The 25801-nt window shown below is 39.7% G+C and overlaps 1 protein-coding gene across 4 annotated transcripts in view; it reads left to right on the top strand.

Annotated features, from left to right (window-relative positions):
* The window catches only part of dync2h1 (dynein cytoplasmic 2 heavy chain 1), a 99250-nt gene that overhangs the window by 12473 nt on the left and 60976 nt on the right, over positions 1-25801 (top strand). For all 4 annotated transcript variants that reach the window (XM_062386416.1, XM_062386414.1, XM_062386415.1 and 1 more), the window contains exons 25-57: positions 50-164; positions 914-1084; positions 1707-1865; positions 3212-3280; positions 3494-3648; positions 4005-4137; positions 4226-4343; positions 4424-4536; positions 4644-4757; positions 5027-5177; positions 8132-8337; positions 8908-9090; positions 9387-9569; positions 9842-10065; positions 10361-10476; positions 13941-14140; positions 14296-14427; positions 14914-15046; positions 15274-15481; positions 15567-15696; positions 15825-15980; positions 16147-16406; positions 16763-17009; positions 17248-17399; positions 17596-17740; positions 19189-19291; positions 21395-21559; positions 22983-23107; positions 23505-23753; positions 24106-24214; positions 24537-24650; positions 25153-25295; positions 25582-25648. In XM_062386416.1, the coding sequence (XP_062242400.1) occupies positions 50-164; positions 914-1084; positions 1707-1865; positions 3212-3280; positions 3494-3648; positions 4005-4137; positions 4226-4343; positions 4424-4536; positions 4644-4757; positions 5027-5177; positions 8132-8337; positions 8908-9090; positions 9387-9569; positions 9842-10065; positions 10361-10476; positions 13941-14140; positions 14296-14427; positions 14914-15046; positions 15274-15481; positions 15567-15696; positions 15825-15980; positions 16147-16406; positions 16763-17009; positions 17248-17399; positions 17596-17740; positions 19189-19291; positions 21395-21559; positions 22983-23107; positions 23505-23753; positions 24106-24214; positions 24537-24650; positions 25153-25295; positions 25582-25648 (5048 nt within the window). The remainder of the gene's footprint in view (positions 1-49; positions 165-913; positions 1085-1706; positions 1866-3211; positions 3281-3493; positions 3649-4004; positions 4138-4225; positions 4344-4423; positions 4537-4643; positions 4758-5026; positions 5178-8131; positions 8338-8907; positions 9091-9386; positions 9570-9841; positions 10066-10360; positions 10477-13940; positions 14141-14295; positions 14428-14913; positions 15047-15273; positions 15482-15566; positions 15697-15824; positions 15981-16146; positions 16407-16762; positions 17010-17247; positions 17400-17595; positions 17741-19188; positions 19292-21394; positions 21560-22982; positions 23108-23504; positions 23754-24105; positions 24215-24536; positions 24651-25152; positions 25296-25581; positions 25649-25801) is intronic.

Here is a 25801-nt window from a genome sequence, read left to right as displayed (position 1 = left end):
ACTGTGTTTTCACTTAAGTGGTAATATAAATGTTTCTGTTATTTTACAGGAGTAAGACGTACGTGTTTGAGGAGTTTCTGTTCACGTGGCAAGAAAGACTTAGGAAGCAGGAGCAGCCAACTGCCATGTCGGTCAAACTACAAGCCGAAGTGGACAAATACAAGGTAGACAGCAGAGTTACAGGCATCATTTATCATGGTTTTCTTTTTACTTGTGTTATGTTTATCCTGCATATTCAATAGGCAGACTCCGGTCTAGGTCCGGATGGAAATAATAATCTATTTGAACCTAAAGGATATTTTTATTTTCAACTTGACATGATCATGTTACCCCCCACACTCATCTGATAGTTGGAATCAACAAGGGTTAAAAGCTTCAACAATAAAAGTGAAACATTTATTTTAGTTTGGGGAAACCCCTTTGCTTAATACGGAGTAAAACTAAAATTGGTAAACACCACTATGACACATAACAAGCCTAAAGTAATATGCAATTTCAACTTCAAACCTCAATCATAGTGAAAAAGCACAGGAAAGTTTAAAAACATAGTTACACTATGAAGGTATTATTATTTTAGTCATTTTCCAATTTCCATTGCACTTAACAAGATAAACATTTAGGAGAATATGACAATTAAACAATTGGCAATGCCGAGAAGATTGTTAGAAAGACTAAAAGGTTTTTTAAAAACTAAAAGGTTGGTCTTCTCTGGATCATAACATGCACTGATAATTTCATGGTACCAAAAATAAAAACCAAAACTAAAACAAAAAGTATTGTAACCAGTGTAGGTGCAGGACAGTGGTCAGAGCATTGAATTTGAAGTAAGACGGAATACTACTTATTATAAAATGATATTGGATCTCATACTAAAGCTTTGGTTTTTCATACCTGTTTCCGTTGCTATGTCTAGAACATGGTCCCAGTGCTGAAGTACGTTCGTGGGGAGCACCTGTCCCAGGACCATTGGTTGGATATGTTTCGTCTGCTGGGTCTCCCACGAGGGACAACCCTAGAGAGACTCACCTTTAATGATCTGCTCAGTGTGACAACTACCATAATAGAAAAGGCCTTGGAGCTCAAGGTTTGTAAAAACACACATATGGAAGTGCATGTACATACTGGGTGGAAGCACATAACTCTTTAAATGGTTTATATATATATATATTTATATAAAACATTGATTATCCCATACCTAATAATGATATTTCTTTAGGTTTGGAATGGCAGTTGATATATATACGTATAAAACCATGAATATTGCACCAAGTGACAATGGACATCAGAGGGCAGCAGCAAGTCAGAAACTATGAATACAGTATATTGTCATTTGAAAGGCTTCTATTTATAAATCACATATGTCTGTATAGATTTACAAGCAAATTCACATACAATTAGTGTTCATAAAATAATAATTATGCAAGTACTTCTGAGCTGATCAGTAAAACAGCATTGGTACACAGTGATTTTATTGTCTCACAACCAATAACTTCGAAAGAAATAAAAACATTTGAATGGTCAGCAGACTATTTTGTTTTGACTTGGATCTGACCTGAACATGTTTGTGATAACATAGTTTGTGCTGAGGAAGAAGTTCTTGCCATCCACCCTAGAAAAATGGATCTTAATCAATATTTAACTGGTCTGATAAATTGTATATAAAAGTCGTGAGGGTACAAAAATAATCAAGCTGCACTTGCTTTCAGGACCTGAACAGCCGGGCCCAGGCTGAGGTGACGATCAGAGAAGCCCTGAGGGAACTGGACTTGTGGGGAGCTGCAGCCACCTTCAATCTCACTGAGTACACAGACAGCAGCGGCCGCACTCTCACCCTCATCAAGGACTGGAAGGATATAGTCAACCAGGTAGACAAATATGTACTTGCATATATAAACACCGAACACAGACATTTAGCTTGTGTTGACCAAGTGATTCAGGTTTTATCTTTTGCACTTGTAGGGTTTTATTCAGTAAAGTAAAATACAATAAACTCTTAGTGGTTATAGTACTATCAGCCACACTTTTATAATGACCAATTTTTTCAAAGCAGATAATGGCATCCACCCGCAGGAGAGAGGTTTGATGCTACTGTTTTTTTAGGTTTTGAATTTCTTTGTTTGAAGTCAGTCTGTTGTAGATTTACTTTGACATTTATGGTCATTGTTCTGCTGCATCTCCCAATGTTTACTGATCCTGAGCTGGCAAACATCCACCCTGATGTTATCCGGTAAGATCGTCTCTGTTCGGAAAAAGTGTCTCTTACTGGACTGATGAATATCAAAACTCTTTGAGATGGCTTTGTAACCCTTTCTAGTTTCATGTAAATCCACCGTTTGTGATTATATAAGTCTGAGATGTCTTTTTAGTGACGCATGGTTAATATTGTGTATATCTATGATGAAGATCAGGCCATATTCAAACATAGTTTTGTACATGAATGCAGGTAATTCCAAACGCAAACGGTGCACCTTTTCCCTGCCACTGTACTGTGTGAGAAATGTAAATCAGGGTTTAGAGCTGATCATGGTGCAGAAATTACTTTTCACAAAGTTATTACCGATTCACGGCTGGAAGCTGACTCTGCTCTATCTTCAGGTAATTCTTTTGGATGAAGGAATGAGGAAACATGACATGATTTTATTACTGTTTTTACACCGGCTGCCTTTGGGTTGTTGAATTAATTTGAAAATGTGACATTTGAAAATGAGTTAAGCAAAACTGTGCCTGTTCTCTGAATATATATATATTTAGGTGTTCTACCCCTCACTGAACATGTATGCATGTGTAAAGGTTTCTTATGTCTGAAAAGAAATGGTCAAAATGTAAAATGAAGGTAGCATAACAGATAAAATAGTTACAGTTATGAGCCTTATTACTGAGGTTTTTTCGATGTGTTGAAATGTTATATATGTATTTATATATTTGTGTGTGTATATATATATATATATATATATATATATATATATATATATATATATATATATATATATATTCAGCTGTTGTCAGTGTTTGGTCTGCACATCCTCTTGCCTCATTACTTTTGTAAATCATCGTTCCAGGCAGGTCATTTAACTTCTATCGACCGCTCTGTAGATTTACTCAGGAGGAATGAAAATGTCGTGAGGAAAATGCAGACATAACTGAAGGCACATTAAATGAAATCTTAAGGATTAGCAAACATTGGCTTTATCACTGCTCTATCCTCATCCAGGTGGGAGATAACCGCTGCCTGCTGCAGTCTCTGAAAGACTCTCCCTACTATCGCAGCTTCCAAGACAAGGTCAGGTCAAAGCCTTGAATCTATGAATACACATTTTGAATCTTTAAGTTGTTCACTTCTGTTTTGGGAAAAAGTCAATTTCCTTTGGCTTTTATGAAAGATGCTACTAATTTAACTTAATATTTTGTTTGTGGTTTACCCATATGTCCAGATTTCTTAGATTAATGAAGCAGCACGACCCATTGTTACTATAATTTGTTCTTATATATCCAGGTCAGTCTGTGGGAGGTTCGTCTGTCAGACTTAGATGAGTATCTGCTGAGTCTGAACGCCATCCAGAGACGTTGGGTTTATCTGGAGCCTATTTTTGGACGAGGGGCATTACCTCGGGAGGAGGCCCGCTTTAAACGGGTTGATGAAGACTTCAGGTACTTTGTGTGTGTGTGTGAGAGAACTACCATCACATCGAGGCAGCTCTTACTCTTTACTGTAAATTGGTTTTACAGATCCAATATAGATTTGCTGAATTGTCCAATCCATCAGATTTAAATATGAACATCCTCAAAAGCAGTTTCAAATTCTATGTATATCATATATAATGGTATTTTTTGTCATGCTGCAAATAACACAACAGCAGATGTTATTACAGTAGCAATTCTATTTTCTTATCAACCAACAATATATTGGCCATATGTAACACCAAGATTTGGAGAATAAGTACATTTTATTTTTCAATTATTTTTATATTTATCTTAACAAAACATTTTCTTACCATGTCTGACAGGTCTATAATGTCAGACATTCAGAGAGACAACAGAGTCGTTTCTCTGAGCTCGAGGGCCGGCATCAGAAACTCCCTGGTCACCATACTGGACCAGCTGCAGCGCTGCCAAAAGTCCCTCAATGAGTTCCTGGAGGTATGCAGATGCATTTTTCTGTGCATGCATAACATGTCAAGGGCATCGCAGCTTCTTTTATTCATGTGTTTTTGTGTGGTTACTGCAGGAGAAGCGTTCTGCCTTCCCCCGGTTCTATTTCATAGGAGATGATGATCTGTTAGAGATTCTCGGACAGGCAACCAACCCGACAGTCATCCAGTCACACCTCAAGAAACTATTTGCTGGTGAGAAACCTTTTCGATTTAAGAGCAACCTATATTCTCTTGGACAGGGAACGTAATCTGTGTATGTTTTATCTGTGTAGGCATCCACACTGTTGTATTTGATGAGCAGAGCCAGCACATTGTCGCCATGTGTTCTTTGGAGGGAGAAATAGTGCCACTCAGGAACCTCATTCAAATCTCCAGCCTTGTGGAGGTAAATCAAATATATTTTTCATGTTCTGTATTCCATGTGGGTTTTGTTTGGACAGTTTATATTCATGTTTGTTATATCAGTGTTATTAATGCAGAAGATCTTTCCAGGTATGGTTAAGGGACCTGTCTGTGGAAATGAAGGAGACTCTGAAGCACCTGCTGTATGAATGTGTGTCAGCAGGGAAGAAAGGGGGGGTGGACCCCTCACGCTACCCATCACAGGTACACATGCTATTTATATTAGTTGTTTAAATAAACATACAATATTTGTCTCCCTATATATTCCCAAAGCCTTTTGAGGTACCTGGTAACTGAATGGAGTCTGATTTAATTTTTTTCCCACAATACCAAGTTCAAGTTGAGATCCAGGACCATATGTCAGTATTTTCTCAGTTATAACACTGTGTGACTCAGGGTGTGAAATAACTTTTTCTGTAAGAACATTTTGCTAAATACCCTGCAGTTTCTGAACTTAAGTGCTTTTGTTGTAGATTCTGTGTCTGGCCGAGCAAATCCAGTTCACTGAAGATGTGGAACGAGCTCTAAAAGAGCAGAATTTGCAGCAGCTGGAGCTGGAGCTCCGTACAAAGTTGGAACACTACACCACAGTGGACACGAGCTCTGAGGATCAAGCTAACACAGGTAGGTCTGTGAGTTTGTGTCTGCATTGGTAAATGCGTGTGTGTCCTTTCAGACTCTCACACAATTACTCTTCAATAACTAAAACATCCATACCACCTTTAAAATTTGCCTTAAATTTTGTCTGAACACCCTGAGTATGGGAAGTGTTTGCTAAAATATTAAAATGTAAAAAAAAACTACATAAGCTTCTCCCCATCCCTAAATTAGCTTAGCCATGTTACCTTTATTTCCTTTCAAATTGTGATCATAATCTGGGACATCATGAAATATAGAGATCACAACAAATTTTGTCCACCTTTCTTAGTCCTTTCTTATTTCTACAGCAGATTGTTCAACCCTGTGCTTTTCCCCCCGGGTTTCTGTTCACATTCTTCACGACAATGACCTCTCTTTGAAAGTCCTTATAAACTGCTACTACTTGACACTTCGTTCCACTATCTGGCTCCCTCTTGTGTGGTTCATGATTGTACCCTGATCATAATCTTGGGTTGTTACTCAGCACTGAGAGATTAACGCCAAATGCCTGCTCTTGTCTGAATCTCTTGATAGCCAGTCACACACTAGAGCCTGCAGAGTGCCAGTAACCTTTAATGCCACTAACACAGTAGCTGGCAGGCTAATTTAATGACCTAGGGCTGAATATACAACTATATAAAGCCTTTATGTATAATATCTAAATGTCTTTCACATTTTAATAAAGATTTATTCATGCTTGTGATGAAAAGATCATCAATAACCCTGTTTGAGGCATCATTTCATTGGACATTGCTGCCAAATGCCAAATGTCTATGCCATGTTGTGCATTTATATATATATATATATATATATATATATATATATATATATATATATATATATATATATATATATATATATATATATATATATGGGCATTTAGGAAATATTGCACACAAAGTTTTTCTGGGCCCAAATTTTTGTTTTTTATTACTTTAGCAAGTCAGTCAGATTTGTAGAATAGACAACCAGAAATTTCACCGAAGCAATTTTATAAGGACTGTTATATGTTCACGTGGAGCTTGTTTCCATGATATCATCTAATCAAATGACCAGCTCCCTTAACACAACCAGTTAGCCTGAAGAGGCTGTAGACGACTAGTACTGATTAAAGCAGCTATAGTAATAACAGGAAGGATAATCTCATTACCCAGTCTACATAATTGAGCCATAAAAACACTCAGGCAGTGGGAGCTATCCCCCTGTGCTGGCAGAGAGATAAGACAGGATGAAGAACATTTTAAATTTTGTGAGCCTCTGGGTAAAGACTAATGTCAGTGATGCCTTCCTTCATCCAAGAAATAAAAAGCATGTTAAGTACACAGGAGATGGTATTTGAACACATAATAATTAAACTATCAAGTCCCAGCTTTAGAGAGGGAGATGGCCAAACTGTTCTTACTGGGGTACTGTTTTTTTGTGGTTGTAGCCAAAGTTTGGCAGTAAAAATAAATTCTGTTGATTTTATATATATATATATATATATATATATATATATATATATATAAGGCAGAGCACATGCAACTACACAGACACATATAGATACACATAAAAAAATGATTCGTCTGATAGTCCATATATATATATATCTATATGTGTCTGTGTAGTTGCATGTGCTCTGCCTTCCTCCTACAGATTGAGGTTAGGTTGATTGGAGACTCTAGATTTAAGTCATTGTACAGTGGGTGTGCCTGTCGGTGTGCATGTGAGTGTGCATGTGAGTGTGCATGCGAATGTGAATGGTTGTCTCTTTATGTTTTTGGCCCATGCGATACACTGGAACTGGAAAGCTCCTACGAACCTGAAATAATAAGCAATTTGGAAAATGGATGGGTGGATTGTTATATAAACTTAATCTATCATTCTTAATATAATTATTATAATCATTTCATTTTTGCTCAGCTGTGAAACTCATCCTCTGCACTAACTACAGAGAAACTAAATTATAATGGATGCTGTACAAGTTAGTACAATGATACTTTCATAAATTGCCTCAAGTTTCTTTTTTTTCCTGCATTTTGTACAGCCATAAACCATGTTTGTTGATGATATTGATTTTCCAGGATAATAGTGTGGTTGCTGCATTCATGCCAGTCAAACGGTACCTGTTGTTTAAAAATATCCCCTGGCATGTTGGGTATGTTTACACAGTAAGCGGCTCCATTTATTCTTCTCACTGATCAATACAATACTGCAATTTTTGACTCGACAAGAGCTGCTGCTGTTTTGTGGGAACACAGAAGCTTTTGTTATTCTCTCTGCTTACAGGGAAGGTCTACCATCTTATTCACAGCCAAGCAGCCTGGCAGGGTTATCTGTCTAATTATCTAATGACCCGGGGTTAATATCATGTGCAAAACAATAAATAAAGTTGTGCTAAGTGTGACAGCGTAAAAGAAGAATACGATTTTTTAACATTCAACGTAACTGATCAAGAATAGGGAGAAAGATAAACTAATGTTACATGTAGTGTATCACTTAAACCAACAGGACTATTAATGGGCAGATACAGCACTGTGTATTATATACAAAAGGTTAATATATAATAAGATTTGTTAAATTCTGTGAAATCCTCTTTTAGGATTTTATGAAGCTTGTTTCATGTGGGTATGTTACAGCCACATTTACACTTTTGACCAGCAAATTATAAATAGAAATAGAAGATATTTTAATTTACAAACCATTACAAAAACGACTTAACCAAAACTAGGATCTCTGGAGGCTGGCCAAAAAGAAAACAAGATGTAAGAGGTGTGCGACGGCTGCATAGGTAATGAGACGTAGGACCAGAGCAAGCACATAAACTAACAAAATAAAAAAAGTAGCCAACACAACCTGCGAAAAGATTGATTGCCAGACGAGATCTCCCGGTCCCGCTTCCTGGATTGGCACGTAAATAAGTGTGCTATCCTGATACTCATTCATATCTCCCTTTGCAGAGTCCAGTGTCCTGCAGCTGAAGCTCAAGGCCTTGATCCTGGACATCGTCCATAACATCAGCGTTGTGAAGCAACTTAAACAGGCTCAAGTTAGCAGTCCTGACGCCTGGGCCTGGAAGAAGCAGCTGCGCTTCTACATGAAACCAGACAAATGCTGCCACATAAACATGGTGGATGCACTGTTCAGCTATACATATGAATACCAGGTATGTCTTTCTCTGCAACTGAGCATGAGACAAACACTCATCATGTTTCTGAGGCTGCATCTCAACTTTATTTATATATTAATACCAAGAGGTAATATGCTTACTTAGCATGCTTTTATAATTGAAAAAATGTGTTTCTACAAAATTAGATTAGATTAGTAATTTTCATAACTGGAGCTGCTCCCCCCGCGACCCGACCCCGGATAAGCGGACGAAAATGAGATGAGATGAGATAACTGGATTAAATTATTATCTGTAGTTTGAATAAATCCACCTGATCAGTCAAGGTGAATAAAGTGTAGTTTATTAACAATATTCTTATGCTTGTTTGTCCTGTCAAACTATAATACATTTAAATATATAAATGTATATATTTCCTGCATGTGGCCGTCTCAGTCATTTTCATTTCCTTTTGCTTGTCCTTCATTTGTTTTTGCAATCCTCACTTTTTAAGTAATCATCTTTTGCCCCATGATCCACCTATCTCTCACTCTTCATATCTTCTGTCTTTCTATCTCACTGCATTTTGTCATATTTTCTCTCTCTCTCTCACTTTCTACTCCATGCCAGGGGAATGCAGCTAAGCTGGTGCACACTCCGCTGACTGATAAGTGCTACCTGACTCTGACCCAGGCCATGAAGATGGGGCTCGGGGGAAACCCCTACGGACCTGCTGGGACAGGAAAAACCGAGTCGGTCAAAGCCCTTGGGGGGCTGTTTGGACGCCAAGTGCTGGTGTTCAACTGTGATGAGGTATTAAGATACTCTCTGAGATTATATGAAGGGTTTAACTTTGATCACTCAATTTAAGACGACACACTATTTTCTCTGCCAAAAACGTTATCACAGCTAATTATTCTGGAAGCAAAACACATATGCAGATCTAGTTATTCACATTTGAATGCATATCTCTGTGGTATATAGAAGACAGACACATGGTCTTTGAACCCGTGGGTACACACACATGCACATGCACAACATGATTGGTAAATGAAAACAAATGTCACTGAGAAGGCATCTTTTCTGGTTTGCATCCGTCTGTCTTTCAGGGCATTGATGTGAAGTCAATGGGAAGAATCTTTGTGGGCTTGGTGAAGTGCGGAGCATGGGGCTGCTTTGACGAGTTTAACCGCTTGGAGGAGGCAGTGCTGTCTGCAGTTTCCATGCAAATTCAGGCCATCCAAGACTCTCTCAAACATCACAAGTACACATGTGACCTGCTGGGGAAGGAGGTCAGGAACACGAGATGCACAGAAACACTTTTCAGAAGCCAATTACTCCTTACTTCTCAAGGCCACCTTATGTCCAATTACATCTACATTATATAATATCATGTTATATATGTTTATAATGGCTATTTTAAACTCATACGTAAACACATAATTGCATCATCATCCATCAGGAAAAAATTGGGTTGGGTCAATAATCATCAGCAATGGTTCAACCTGTATTCATGTCAGTATAAAACACGTCATCACTTTTCCTTCCTCTCTCCGTCCTTAAGGTGGATTTGGACCCAAACTCTGGAGTATTCATCACGCTGAACCCGGCGGGAAAAGGCTACGGAGGCCGACAGAAGCTTCCAGACAACTTAAAGCAGCTGTTCAGACCCGTGGCCATGAGCAGGCCAGACAACGAGCTCATTGCAGAGGTCATTCTGTATTCAGAGGGTTTCCAGAGTGGAGAAATACTGGGACGCAAATTGGTTGCAATTTTCAACCTGGCCAGGTAGAAATGTCTGTGGTTAAGTCGGTTTTTGATTTGGTTTAAGGTTGGAAATATTAGGTATAGCAGATTTATTATATTGTCTGTGAACGTATCACCTTAATAATACTAATGTGTATTTCACTGTCTGTGTGGTTCGCTTAGTTGTGTTATGTGTTTCAAACAGCATCATGCTCTGTGTTGAATTAATTTTAAGTTACCTTATTTCATTATGTAGATAATTTATCCTCCCCCCCCCCCACCCTTAATTCTGCTACCACTGGAGGTTTTTTGAGATTGTCTGTATTTGTCTGTCCAGGGAGCTGTTGACTCCCCAGCAGCACTATGACTGGGGTCTGCGTGCTCTGAAGACGGTGCTGAAGGCCTGTGGCAGTCTCCTGCAGCAACAGAGGAGGAGTCACGACAAGGACAAGAGTAAGACACCCCAACCCCCCGGCTATTTGTTTATTGAATTTTGGTTGCAACAAAGTAGGTGCATCAAGGTTGAGGTCATGGCCTCGAGTCACATCCATAGCTGCTGATGTTTGTTTTTACTGAATTAACAATGTATAATTTTTTTGCATTTTATTGCATTTTTTTTAAAACATTTTATTCATTGTTTTTTATAATCAATTATGATTTAACTGTAAAATATCAAGCCTCAAATACATTTCATTATCTTCTATTTTTGATATATCGGCAGATTCATTGGGATTGGAAATGTTTAATCTCCAAAATCAGTATCGGCATCGACCCTCAAAATTCCATATGAGTCAGGCTCTACTACTCAACACAGTTTTGCTATAGGGAAACAAAACTACACAACACAAAACACATTGTACATCCAAGAATGGGGAGTGTTTTTTACATTTGTTGGTAATGCAGAGCGGCTCTGCAGTGACTTTGTTCTGCATGGATATTTATATTTTTCTTGAATGATGAACTGAACAAATAATCATGGTATCAGGCCATCATGTGAAAAATCAGAAGTAAGAGAAAATGTGTGTGCGTGTGCTCCTAGACAGCGCACATGCACAAAGGCCCCCATAAAAATGACAACACATCTTGTACTGCTGCATCGAGTTTGATCTTCTCTTTTTATATTCCATCATAAGTCCCATATGTTATAGGATCACAGTGCAAAATTGATGGGGCACTGTTATGTACTGTCTCGTAACAAATTTCATTGACCCTGCTTCACATGATTTATGTGTTTAAAATTAGGCAGGACAGGGTTTTTCTTTTAGAGATTGTGCTGGGAATATTTTTGAGGCGAGGTTCTAGAAACTGATGTGTTCTGTCGCTAAACAGAACATATTCAAGCTATCATTCTAGATAATTCATACAATGTATACAAAGTATAACTATCCATATGATTTTTGTGAGTTGTTTGTAAGAGGGTAGAGAATGTTGCCCTGATTGTTATGATGTGACATTAGGTAATTAATGTAAATAAGGATTTCAAGGATTTCTTAGGTATCTTAAGGATTTTTCAGTGTTAGTTAACACATTAAGTGTTCAGGTTTCTGCATTGGTGTCTGATGGTGGAAAGTGACTATAGTTTGCACTCCCAGTTTGATACAACTCATCGACTCAATATGAGATTTTATTCATGCTTCACAGGTGGAAAAGATTGTAGAGTCAAATCCATCAAGTAGCGCAATTAAGCAGAAACGACTAAATGACCATTTTACCTGCAGCAATCTATGTGAGACAGCCTAACTTTGGGTTGTCATTCTGTGCTATTTTTACTGTCTCAGAGGATTTGAAAACAACTATGTATGTCATAATTCATGGCAATGAAACACAAACAAGCCCAGTTGAGATTTTTGAAGTCTAAATGTTGTGGAGCCAATATCAAACTTCAGCCTTACAACACAGCAAATGATGATGGTCAGAAAAGCAGGAGCACTCAATTAAAACACACCTGTTTTACGTGTATGTGATAAGAGCTGTTGAATAATTCCAATATAATAATTGAAAAATAATTAACAGAAAGTCAGTTGTACTGAACTCGTATTTTACAGATAATTTATAAAATCATTGTTAATTGCTCAGTGATAAAGACATTTTTTTTTAATCAATAACATAATTTACATAATCATTATTTACCACTTACTTTAGTATAGTTATATAACTTTTAAAGTCCCTATAGGGCATTATAGTTACGATAAAAAGTTGTCATGTTTCCAGCTTATGTTTTAATGTCTCTGTGTCTGGGTTAGGGTCAGTGACTGAAGATACTATGTTTTCAGCTTGTCCATCCGCTCTTCCCATTCTTGCGAACATGATTTCTCAGGAACACCTCCAGGGAAACCCATAGATTTGGCACAAGACTCACTGATTAAAGAATCCGATTTGGGAGGTCAAAAGTCAAGGTCATGGTGGCCTCACAAAACCTGTTTTTCGGCCTCTTTCAGATGGTATCTCAACTCTGCCTTCAGGGAATTTCTAAAAATTTCAACCAGTTGTCACTTGGACTCAAAGGTTAACTGATAATATTTAATGGTCAATATAACCGTGGGGCAGTTATTCTTGTTTTCCACATTAAGTCAATAAGGGATCTATTGGCAGATTGCACTAGTGTGTAATCATTGACATTTTAAGATTTTTTGCTTTCTTTACCCTACAATGGGCCCTTTATATTTAAACACTTTATATTAACATCGAGAGTTGGTCCTCTCTATTGAGGTTGCCATGTTTTTTTTATAGTAGCTCAAACTGGACAAACTAAACATCTTTTGAGTTTTTATGACATGTTTGGAAGGGGTGGGGTGAGGTGAGGGGTATTCAGCTTCAACATGAAACTTCACCACTAGATTTCACTAAATCCTACGCACTGAACCTTTAAAGCATTTCTCCTGGGAAGACTGTGAGCTCCTGACCTGGAAGACAGAGAGTTACAGCGCTAATGAAACAGACAGTACGAGCATGTGATGAGTGAACATTCTGCTGGTTTGTTGATGCTCATCCTGCAGCCAACTGGGTCACACTGCAGAGCGTTTTGTTTATCTTTGTCTCCCTGTGTGTATATCTCTTTAATGCAGTTTGATCAGCTCTATATATGAGTGTACTCGAACATCAAAAGGCTCTTTTGAACAGCATTTCTCTCCTTCTCCCCTGCCTTCGTCCTTGCCCTCTAAATCCTCTAATACAGACACATCAATTGACATTTAGCCCAAATGCTCCCTCCTGAAAACTTTCTCTCCCCTGGGCTTTTCACTCGTCTGTACTTTTGTCCTTCTCCATTCTCCTGTTCCCAGACACTCAGAGTTCTGTTGTCTACCACTTCTGTACCCCCCCCCCCCACACACACACACTTCCTGTCCCCTCCTTCTGACCTCTTGTCAGCTCTCTCTCTGATACCTGGCTGTCGATGCCGCTCTCGAGTTCCCGCTCGCCGCTCTCCATTTCTCATCTCCCCATCTTCCCTTCATGTCTCTGCTTTTCAATATTTTCCCTTCTAGCTTTCTTTTTCTCATTTTCCTCTCAGCCTCTTCTTGAACCCATCCCGCTCTCCTTTAAATCCTCTTGTTGTACCACCAGCCCTTGATCTTGCCAACAGACACCACATGGAACCCCGGTCTATCAATGAGTCCGCAAGGTGCTGTGTTTGTCACTCTTTGTGTGTAGTCTGGCCAAGTGCTCCTCTCTCTGCACCACGGTCGTGCCTGAGGGAAAGGCGAACATCTTTGGAAAACAGAACAAAAGTATTGACAAACCTGTAAATCATGAAAAGCTTTTGTAATTATCACTTTTACAACAGGGAAAGGTTACATTTCATAACCTGGGTTTTTGTCTTCTCTGTCAAGCCTGATTTTATGCTTCTCTGCATATAGTCTGTTTTTACAGTGGTAAATCACTCTGATGCTAAATCAATCTCTTTCCTCCACATTCAGTTCAGGAGAGCAGTCTGGTGGTGCAGGCCTTGAGACTGAACACCATGTCCAAGCTGACATTTGCTGATAGCTCTCGGTTCGACGCTCTGGTCAAAGACGTCTTCTCTGGAGTTAATTTCACAGACGTGGAGGACCATGTACTCATGAATGCACTCGAGCACGTCTACAAGGAGGCACGACTGGAGCTCATCCCCAGCCAGGTGTGTGCGTGCAATTAGTAGCTGGATTTACACGTTATTGTCATGATACATGATGTGAACTGGGATCACTCCATTAAAACAATCTTTGACATGAATTGATTTTGATGGTGCACAAATCACAGATCAATCGCTAATTGTTTTTCCAATCTGCGTAGCTGAAGAAGGCACTGGAGCTGAATGAGCAGCTGAGACAGCGCATGGGTGTAGTTATTGTCGGGCCAAGCGGAGCAGGGAAGTCGACACTCTGGAGGATGCTCAGGGCTGCTCTCAGCAAGACAGGCAAAGTGGTGAGTAAGAGACGAGCTGCCTACCTGAAATTTCGTTCATCGATTCACCCTGAATTCAAAATGCTTTTTTTATATAGATATGAAGGAGCATACAAATAGATAATGCGAAATTTTACTGATCATTTGAAAAAACGGTCCTTAAATAGTCTAAAATTCAATAATCTGAATGAAATTCAAGCCCTAAAAAATAAATAATGTTATGCATTAGGTCTGGAGTACGTTTAGGTAGGTTTAAATTATGTTAACGTTCATTGACCATTAGTCTCCACTTGTAGTTTAAAACATAAAGTGGCGTTTCACCTCTAGGCTACCTCACCTTATCTTTTATAGGGAGGTGTAAGTAATTCTGACACTGATATTTCTTCATATCTGTTGTACATAAATTTCAGTCATTATAGACTTAAATAGTCTAAAGAGTACCTTGTGAAAACGTGCAGAAACCCTGCTAATGTTATTAGCCTTCTTTCTGACCATGTATTTCTGTAGGTGAAACAGTACACAATGAATCCAAAGGCCATGCCCAGACAGCAGCTGCTTGGACACATAGACATGGACACCAGGGAATGGGCTGATGGTGTCCTCACACACAGTGCCAGGAGTGTGGTCAGGGAACCACAGGGTAAGAAGGAGATACCTTTTTAAATTCAAAAACCAGCATGAGATTTATTCCACAGTATTTGTTACTTTAACTCGAAAAGTTCTTGCACTGCTCCGAGTACTCTCTACACGGCCTGAATATAGTGAGCCTGAGGGAAGCTACTTTTGTTATGCTCTACACTGGATGTATTTGGATTCAGGTGTGTACGAACACCATATGAAGGTATATGTATTTGTTTTTTTTTCCAGAGGTGAGCTCATGGATTGTTTGTGACGGCGACATTGACCCAGAGTGGATTGAGAGTCTAAACTCTGTGCTCGATGATAACCGACTCTTGACCATGCCAAGCGGAGAACGCATCCAGTTCGGCCCAAATGTGAACTTCTTGTTTGAGACTCACGATCTCAGTTGCGCCTCACCAGCCACCATCTCTCGTATGGGGATGATCTTTCTCAGGTCTGTGAGCCTTTCCAGAAATCTAATTGTTAATTTGTATATCAATGATTTTTTTAACCTTTTTTATTATGACTAATATGTTCAGTGATGAAGACATTGATGTGGGGGCCTTGGTCAAGTCCTGGTTGAGGGGTCAGCCAGAGGAGTGTTGCAGCAACCTGGAAAACTGGCTGGGAGACTATTTCCAGCGAGCCCTAGACTGGGTCGTCAAACAGGTAGTGTGTAGAGGGTGGTGCTATTCTACATCTTCTGTGTTTCCTCTCACTTTCATCCAAAGTTATTCCAAAATTCCTTAGTGAGATTTCTAATTCAGACTCGCATAACCCCTTCTCTCCTTCATCAGAATGACTTTGTTGTGGAGTCCAGTCTGGTGGGTACAGTGTTCAATGGTCTGTCCCATCTCAACGCTGTGACAGAGAGAGGTCAGTTTATTGTTGGCCTTCTAAGAGGTTTGGGAGGAAACCTCAACTTCAAAACACGACAGGAGTTTGCCAAGGAGGTAAGGACCGCTGTCTGTTTTATTTTGTTTATTTTAAGCATGGGAAAAGGGCGACAGTAAAGAAGTTACATTTTAAGATTTACATTCATGTTTCCCTCAGGGGGGGAACCACTGGGGTACCACACCAGGTCCAGATGTGTGCTCTTATGTCTTTGTACTTCTGCAGTTGCTGAGCTGGGCCAGGGAAAGTCCACCAGACGCCAGAAAACCACTAGATACCTACTATGATACGGACAGCGGCCATCTAGCAGCCTATATATTCCAGCGTCCTGAGGGTCTCACGCTGGAGCAGCTTTCTCATACTCACACCCTACCTGTTATAGAGACCGTGGACATGCAGAGAGGTCTGCACTGTTTCTCCCCGTGGCTCACCGCTCAGCACAGGCAGCCATTCATGGTGGTGGGGCCAGAGGGCTGTGGAAAGGGGTATGTTCCCATTTGCAGAAAATAAACACACACAAAGGGCACAAATAGTTGCATAATCATAAATGTTATAAACATATATGTTCATGATTGCATGTGTCATATATATACACTTGCAAATTATATATATGTAGATGCCAGAAATAACAAACAGAGCTACAATATACATAAAATCATAAACTCATAATGTAGAGATTGATGAACAACAACAAAAACAGCTTTTATTTCAAGGCGCCTTTCTGAGCACCTTACAACACATTATAAATAAAGCGGCATCTGTCTCCTATAATAGGACAACATCTAAAAACAAGTCAGTATGTGTTTCTTGACGTTCTTTCTCTGCGTTTTTGTGTGTCTAGCATGCTGCTGCGCTACGCCTTCTCTCGGCTGCGCTCCACCCAGGTCGCCGTGGTTCACTGCAGTGCACAGACCTCATCCCGCCATGTCCTCCAGAAGCTCAGTCAGACCTGCCTGTTGCTGAGCTCTAACACTGGCCGGGTGTTCAGACCCAAGGACTGTGAGAATCTGGTCCTTTACCTGAAAAACATCAACCTGCCCAAACCGGACAAGTGGGGGACAAGCAACCTCACTGCCTTCCTGCAACAGGTAGAGCTGATACACTGACACAAGCTCAAATAGGCAAATAATGAACGTGTGAAGGGAAGCTGAGACTTTGATGCTGGTTCCTCTCACATCAGTGTGGGTCCAGAGGAAACCCCCATCTACACGGGGGAAATCCAACGAACTCCACACACAAATAATTTGTGGTTTCAAAATATTGATGAGTTTGTGTTTTCATAGTTTAGTCATACTCATCTAACCTCACTCGATGTCACTCCTCAAGGTGCTGACATATAAGGGATTTTATGATGAAAATCTTGAGTGGGTGAGTCTCGAGAACATCCAGGTGGTGGCCTCCATGTCAACAGGGGGTGCTGTCGGGAGCCATTCGCTCACCTCTCGCTTCTCCTCTATAGTACGCATCTGCACCATTGAGTAAGTATGACGCAAGAACGCCAACTTTAAATAATTCACATACATACCTTAATTCTCATGTCCAACATCGGTCCTACTCTCTCTCTCTCTTTCTGTTTTGTTTCTCCATGTTGCTGTTGCTTACCCCAACCCTGACTCACCATCTTGTTCCCGCTTACATTCTCCTCCGTCTCTGCTTCTTCACCTCTGCCATCAGCTATCCAGACCGAGAGCAGCTGCAGACTATCTACTCAGCGTACCTGCAGCCAGTTCTTCAGCACAGTCTTGGCGGCCAGGCAGCCTGGGCCAGCACAGGGAAGACACACCAGCTGGCTGGCTCTCTGGTGCAGCTCTATGAACAGGTAATGAATTGGACAGAGTTTTCATTCAGGGTCATGTGGCAACAGATTCCTGCTTGAGTTATTGAAAGCATCAACAAGTCACCGGAGACTCAAGAGGTTGAATTTGAGAAAATGTGAGGGACACATACTGACAGACGATTGTAAACAGGAAGAAGTTATTACAGTCATTTTCAGCTACTTGTATGCTTTAAAATATGGCTTTTAATTCAATAGAGTAGAGTATGAGGAATACGTTTGCATTCCTCATACGAACAAAAGTATAACACAGGTACATACATTTCAGGATATTTAACATCCTTCATGGGCCATACTAAATTATTGGACACATTTATCAATCTTAACTCTCTCCGATGGCTGTAACCACTGTTTTTCTGTGAAGCGTCGGAGGTCGGATGGTTTTGATGCTAGGAACTCCCTCCTGGTTTTAGCAAATAAATCAAAAAACTCATCATCGCTTTTGGTTGGGACAAACATGGCTTGCAAACTGAGCCCTTCCCCCACTAGACAAAACTTATCTTTGGAACTCAGCTCACAGTGCTAATGTGGTCCTATTGTAGAAATTCGTGTGCGGATCCAACTTCAAAGCTATTAGCTTGCTTACCACAACACTTGCCTGCTTCTCTGTCATAATTTGGTCTTGTGAAATTTGTTTGTATTACTGCCAAATCCAAGTGCATTTGTCCTTGTAACTCATCCAGTTTATCATGTTTGAATCTGTGATGATGCTCCAGATCAGGCTTTTTCATCACTGTACGCTTGTCTCTGAAAATTAGGTACACTGGCTTATCCTTTATGTCAACAACAAATAATTGTTTGTCCGTTTCACTGCATTTACTTTCCTGACAGTGATGGGTTTTTGTTTCATGTGTGCCTTTCACTCTGACTGGGATCAGACAGGCATACAGTCAAAAAGATCAGAGCTGTAAAACCTGATAGTCTCCCCTTTTAATGTATTTTTTATTTGATCCCAGAAAAAATCTGTAGCTGTGGTAATAGTATTCATGAATTGCCTGACATGGCAGATTAAATAGTCTTTTATTCGGCCCGGAGGCTTAAGGTTCCCCTCTCCTGGTTTAAAGATTGGATGACAGAGCAAAACGACTGTGTTGGTACATTCTAGCTTTTCAACAAAACTAGAATATAGGTGTCAGCCAATTATAAACGTATACCAATGTAATCTGTTACAAAAAACTAGAAAGGTGTCGTATAGTAGAGTTGTTTTGTTCTACATGCAGCCACAGACGTTCAGTGACTGAAACATCATGATGCCAACTCTAAATTACAGCTATGGCTGGAACCAAATATGAACTTTTTCATTTATTTATCCGTCCTATTTAATGCTCAGGGCAGGTATCAACCAAAGTTTGGCTAAAGATTATTCTTATCATTGAATTATTTAATTAATTCTGATCCTATTTGCTTTCATCCACGTGTTTCTCTCCTCTTAGGTGAAAGCCAAGTTTACAGTGGATGACCACAGTCACTACCTGTTCACCCCCTGTATTCTCACTGAATGGGTCCTCAGCCTGCTGAGATACGACCTCACTGCAGGTAACTGAACACATGCACAAACATATCAAGGTCTATGTTTTAGAGAACCTTTTTTAAATGGGTTTAAATGCTGATTTATGCTGCCTGTACGTACAAAAAGTGATGCCTCCCGTTCAAACAATATAACTGCCCTGCCCATTTACCTCAGCGCATCCCGCACATTGGCATGGCATGGCACTAGAGGGCATCGCAAAGATGAGAATTTCCTGATAAACTCCTGTAGTTTCTTACCCACTAACAAAGTCTCTCCTTAAAGGTTTTCACCATTATTGAATGTTCTTCATCGTGGCTTATGGTCGTCTCACTTGAACAGTTGGCTATACTGTTTTGTGTGTGTCGTCCTTATCCCAATACTTACAGAGCACAAATACAGAGGAAATGAACGGACAGAAGGCTCTTGTTTGTTTTCGTATCAGTGCATTCAGATGGATGCAATAACCAAGCACATCCCACGCTTCTCCAAGTCAACATTTTCTGGCTTTATTGGGGACCAGATGGATTAAAAATATGTTTACATTTTTTTTTAGTTTTGTAATATGAGAAGTCTTAAGAATCAGACCCATGATCCGTAAGGTACTCCAGTCAATGTTTTCAGAAGCACTGCTCTATGCTCTATGATTTAATGACTCACTGGTTTCTGTCCACATGTCCATTTCAGCTGCGGCTGAGGAGCATGGAGCTTTAATAACTCTGTCAATTTTGTTGACAGAATCAAAAAGACAGCAGCAGATTGCTTAGTTTCTTGTCAGTATTCTTTTAGCTCAGAGTTACTGTCCTTTTTTAATTCCATCTCTCTCTCCTTCCCTGTTCTCTTCACTCTTTTCTCATGTCCTCTGTCACTAGTCTTTTCTACTTCCTCATTCTCCCCCTTTGCCGTCTTTACATATCTCCCTCCGTCACTCTCTCTCTACAGTGTGTTGCTGTGGTGATAGTGAGTCCGATCATTTATCTTAATTAACTAAGTCAGCAGACAAACCTCTCTTTTCCGGTGCTCATATTTTTTTACTGGCCACTAGCTCTCATGGTTTACCTTCATCTGGGCTCCTGTAAAAAACTATTTCAATCTGGATTCTTTCACTGTGTTGATCTTTTAAATGTTGAGTTTGAGTGTGTAATTGCAAGCACTATATTTACAATATACATTTCAAAAAAATTCACAACCTCAGTGTTTGCAATTCAATGTAATTTACAGAAAAATGTAATAAGAGTATTGTTTTTACCAAGGAGGTTATGTTTTCATCTCTGTATGATTACACAAAAACTACTGGATGGATTACCGTGAAACATGGTGGAAGAATGTGGTATAATGGGCCATTAAACTTGAATGCAGATCCAATAATCTGGATTGGTGAATTTAGATGTGGTTTAATAAAGGACTGCTGGGCGGCGGTATGCACTGTACTAAATAACATTTTAGTTTACTTTGTGTCTTTGAGAGCTGACTAATGCATTGTGATGGCTGATATCATCAGTCTGTTTAAGATGATACAGATGTGTGTGACTGAGGCTTTTTCTATGTGATTATTTATGCCTGTGTGTTTTTTTTTAGCCGTAGAAATATGAAATGCGCAGCATGACAACTTGGTACTTTTGTGTTTCCTTTTCTTCTGTGGTTTTAAAATGTTTGTATGTCAGGAAAACCCATGAGTGTCAGCTGTGTCTCCACTAGATTGTCTTCTTCAGTCCTTTCAATATAATGTGACAGACACTGTTGAAGCCAGGGGCCTCTGAGACCCCAGTTAAGGCTGGTCCCTCTGGCGCTCTCTTTTTAGCTCACAGCAATTGGTCTTTGGGGAATAAAGTAAAGGTGCTTTGGTTACGTCTTATCAGATCAAAAACAGACCTTAGACTAATGGTGAGGTCTGAGTCAGGTCGTAATTATTCATCTTTTTTGTTCTTTTTGAAACTATAAAATACTAAGCCTACTTTGAGAAAAGGAAAAGTTTCCTTTGCCGATAATTCTCTGAAATGTAATGTGTGACCACCTTTGTTTTTAAGTCAGTCTTTATGCTGAATATTTAGTCAGTAAATCTCTTCCTGCATTTCAATGCCTTATGATCACCTATTGAGTATTTATCCCCCAAAATCTTGTTTGCTTTGCAGCTCAATCTAATGTGACAGACAGCGTTTTGGAGGTGGTGGCGTATGAAGCGAGGAGGCTGTTTAGAGACCGGCTAGTTTCCTCCAAAGACCTTCACACCTTTGATAACATCCTCTCCTCCATCATACGTGGTGACTGGGGCTCTGACGCTCTGGACAACATGACCGGTATGAGATAGATCCACACTCAAACACCTATTCCCTAAATCAAATCCTGAAAGACTGTTTGCAGGCTCATATGGATCCAACAGTCAAAAGGATGTACAAGATGTAGCTCTGGGCTGCCTGATGCCTGAATGAAAGCAACATCTGGAGACATGTTTTGGCTCTTTCCTTTGAATCTGTTTGCTTGTTATAAATTGACACGACATGAATAAATCGTTTCCTTTTTCCAGTTAGTTTGACAGCTCAAACCAACTTAAATATTACCTAACGATGTGTTATGTACATTTCCTATTCACTCAGTGAGAATATAGAATCTCCCACTAGAAACAACATTTCCATTTCTTAGTAATAGCAGTGTTGAGATGTTGGCAACTGGCTTCAAATCCTAGCCGAAGCTGTCAAGATTCAAGCGACACTTCCAAGTCTGTTACCTCAGAGTGTGAGATAAATGAGAACAAGTCAAGAATCAAGAAAGCTGTCTAGTGTTGTTAACATGGTACATGTTCCCTTACGAGTGTAGGAGAAATAAGACAAATTCAGAGTTTGTCCTCCTTGCATTTAAAGGTACACACTGTAGCACTAAAAATAATATGCTATGCACTCTAGCATATATCTTGCATCTGCACAGTATAATGCAGAAATGCTGGGCCAATCCTGAAATAAAGCTATGGTCAGGGGTTTTATTAGAAACTACTAAAAAGAAAAGATGCAAAGTTAACTGGCACAACTGTAGCAAAAAGTGTTTTACAAGGAAGAAACAATGACAATAAAATAATGGCACATAAGCAAAGTGGTAGAACAATAACACAAATACTTGTATAAACAAATAAATACATTGTATTAGTCAGGGTCAATAACGACCAATGTTAATCATTTGTTAAAATCTTTCATAAAAAGACAACTTTTAAAAGAAGCTTGACAATGAGTCTAGGTCAGCCTTTACAAAGTCCTTGGAATAACTAGCAGGCATTCATCTGCAGCTCTTAGCAGGCACTTACCAGGTCAGTTACTCTGACAGATACAATAGCTCTGTTTTTATCAGCCCTGTCGTCTACACACCTTGCTCCACCAACTTGTTGGCTGCATTGGTTTCTAATGTGTTAAAAAGCATCAGTTAAAGTCTGTTGCTTTGTAACCTTAGTGAGAAATGCCTCTTCCTTACTGTGGCCAGATGTGCATTCCACCTGTACAACACCTGCCTGCTTCTCTGCAATATCTGGTTTGTTAGCTGTGGGATTTGAAATAAAGTCAGTATATCTAAAGGTTTAACGTTGAGACAAATATTTGATCCGATTTCACATTCATTTGACTGGTTTCAGTTTATTTTTGTGACAGTTCTGCCCTTGCTGTGCTCAGTTTGTGTGCATTTTGTAACATACAGCATTTGTATGTATTACTGACAGTGCGTGATATTTCTTTTGTGCAGAGGGTTTCTATGTGACATGGGGAGCCTCTGAAGGGGCTGTAATGGCTCCAGGCCAGCCACTTCCTCCACATGGGAAACAATTGGGATGTCTGGATTCTGCCGACTTAAAACAAGTTATACAGAAGGTACTCAGTGAGGAACTGTTGTGTGTAGTCACACTTGGGATTTTGTAAGTATATAAATGTGGGAAATTGTGCAGGAGCTCAATTTTTTTAGAAAGTTGTGCTTTTGTTATATTTCAAGTTTATTCTCCTTAATCTTTCTATTAAATTACATTTTGTATGAATTTTTTTTACTGTAACCTTATATATACTTGTAAACACTTATATATTGAATGGACTGCTTATTATTATGAAGCTGTTTTACATTTTAGTGTTGAAACTTAGCAAGTTAAGGATCTGAATATTTGTAAAAGCAAAGATAACTGCTGTTATCTTTGTATCTCATTTGAGATTGTGTTAGTTTATGTGTTCTGAGCTGCACTTCCTCACGTGTATCGGTTCCTTCCCATTTCACCTGTAGGGAGTCGTGCTGTACAGTCGCGACAACAAGGAGCTGGATCTTCTCCTCTTCAGGGAAGTGTGCGACTTTGTGTCCAGGGTGGATCGGGTCCTGAGCAGGGCCGGCGGCTCTCTGCTGCTGGCAGGCCGGACCGGAGTTGGTCGGCACACGGCCACGTGCCTTGTGTCGCACATGCACGGATACACACTGTTCACGCCGAAAATCTCCCGCGCTTACTCTCTTAAGCATTTCAGCAATGATCTCAAGACGGTAATGGAGGATTGCCTTTATACGATTTTTATCTGCTCAAATGGCTCACATCATTCCAACCACTCTTTTAGCAGGGGGCACTTAGAGATAATAGCATTCTACTGGCAAGCACTTTCATTGTCTTCCCATTAGCAGTCTATCAAGTGTTTTATTTCAGATTTAAATCGACAGAGTGATTGTTGAATGACACCTGTATTCAACCATTAAATAGTATATGCACCTACAGTGTCTAAAGGAAGTCTGATGTCTTCTCGTGTCATTTATATATATATATACATACATGTTTACTGATGATATACGTGTTACAAATTCATAATGTGTTTGTGTGTGTGTGTGTATACTGTGTTTGTAGGTGATGCAGCTGGCAGGTCTGGAGGGTCAGCAGGTGGTACTGCTGTTAGAGGATTATCAGTTTGTTCACCCAGCTTTCTTAGAGATGGTCAACAGTTTGCTGTCGTCAGGTGTGTAATTGTGTTATTGAGCGTGTTTTCTTATCTTATTTACATCTTTATGAGAACCTATTTGACTAGTAGTGCCTCAGGAGGTTGCATGTTCTACTGATAAGAGTAGAATTTTAAATTACGTAGCGTGTTTTTCAGTAGACATGATTGGAATATGAGCAATGCAGTAGAGGGAGCCATAACTATAAGAGTGCTGTACAACCAATCATAGTTTGCCCTTTTAATGCACACTGGCCCTTCGATCTTCAGGATTTAGTTCCCTCTGTGAGATGCTACTATGTCAAAAAACACAAATCAATTTATTGTGTATGTTCTGTTAAAGGTGAAGTTCCAGGTCTGTATTCCCCAGAGGAGCTGGAGCCTCTCCTGTCCTCCCTCAAAGATTCTGCCTCCCAGGACGGATTCACAGAGCCACTCTACAACTACTTTTCCTACAGTCAGTACTGCAGATTCTCTCTCTTTGTTATTCATTGTTCTTCTATATATCTGGAACTCTGGTCGTCTTCTCACTGTAAAACCCGGCTACATGTGTCATTCCTATCCAGGGATTGTTCTCACTACAGTATTTCTATCTGTCTATACAGTATTTCAGTTAATCTTCTATGATTGTATCTGACTCCGTCCTTCTGCCTCGCTGCTGTGCAGTGGTGTGTGGACTGCAGATATCTTCCAGTGTCACTGAGGTTAATGTAACTGCTGGAGAATCAAATCAATAGCTCTGTTATTGTCAAAGTAAACCCACTAAAGAGCTCCCTGCTCACCCTTCACTATTCGATTCTGTCAGGGAGATACCAGCTACCACTGAGAATATCAAAGATACAATAAATCATGCACATAATCACACTGTCCCTCACTGTCTGTTTCCTTCTCATTTGCTCTTTCAGACCTCATTCTGTGCTAAAAACCCTTCAACAGTTTTTTTTAAATACATCTCTTAGGAATCCAGCAGAACCTTCACATTGTTCTGATCATGGACTGCTCTAACACTAACTTCACCATCAACTGTGAGAGCAACCCAGCTTTCTACCGCAAGTGTTCTGTCCAGTGGATGGAAGGATGGACCGAAAGCAGCATGAAGAAGGTTAGAGCAGGATGTTGAGTAGAAGAACGAGATAATGCCAGTGTTGAGCATGGAGATTCACAAATCTGAAAATGTTGAACACTAGCAGTCACTGCAAAAGCCCTGACACACACTTGTATGACTTGGGAGTACCCAGGGCCTCTAGATCCAATATTACCCACATACTCATGAGGCCTTTTAAGGAAATTGCTTGCCTGTGGTACAAACCTGGCACATTCATTTTAAATGCAATACATACAATGGTTTCTGTCTAAATTTAATATCTGGTCTGTGTTAACCTGATCAGATTCCTGAGCTGCTGCTGGCAAAGACAGAGGGAGGAGGGGCTGAGAATGAAAGAGAAAATAGTAAAGGTGAGAGCACATTTATGTGAAGCCAAGCATGATTTGTATTAATTAAAAGACTAATTTTCTTTGAATTACTCGTTTTAATTTAATGTCACATCAACTTTTAAGTTATCACAGAATATAAGTTTGTATTAAGGAGTTATCCAATAGCCTTAAGTA

This window comes from Platichthys flesus, chromosome 4 (assembly GCF_949316205.1).
Source record: "Platichthys flesus chromosome 4, fPlaFle2.1, whole genome shotgun sequence".
Lineage (NCBI taxonomy): Eukaryota > Metazoa > Chordata > Actinopteri > Pleuronectiformes > Pleuronectidae > Platichthys > Platichthys flesus.
Note: the sequence above shows the minus strand (reverse complement) of the source record. Positions and strands in the feature narration are given on the sequence as shown.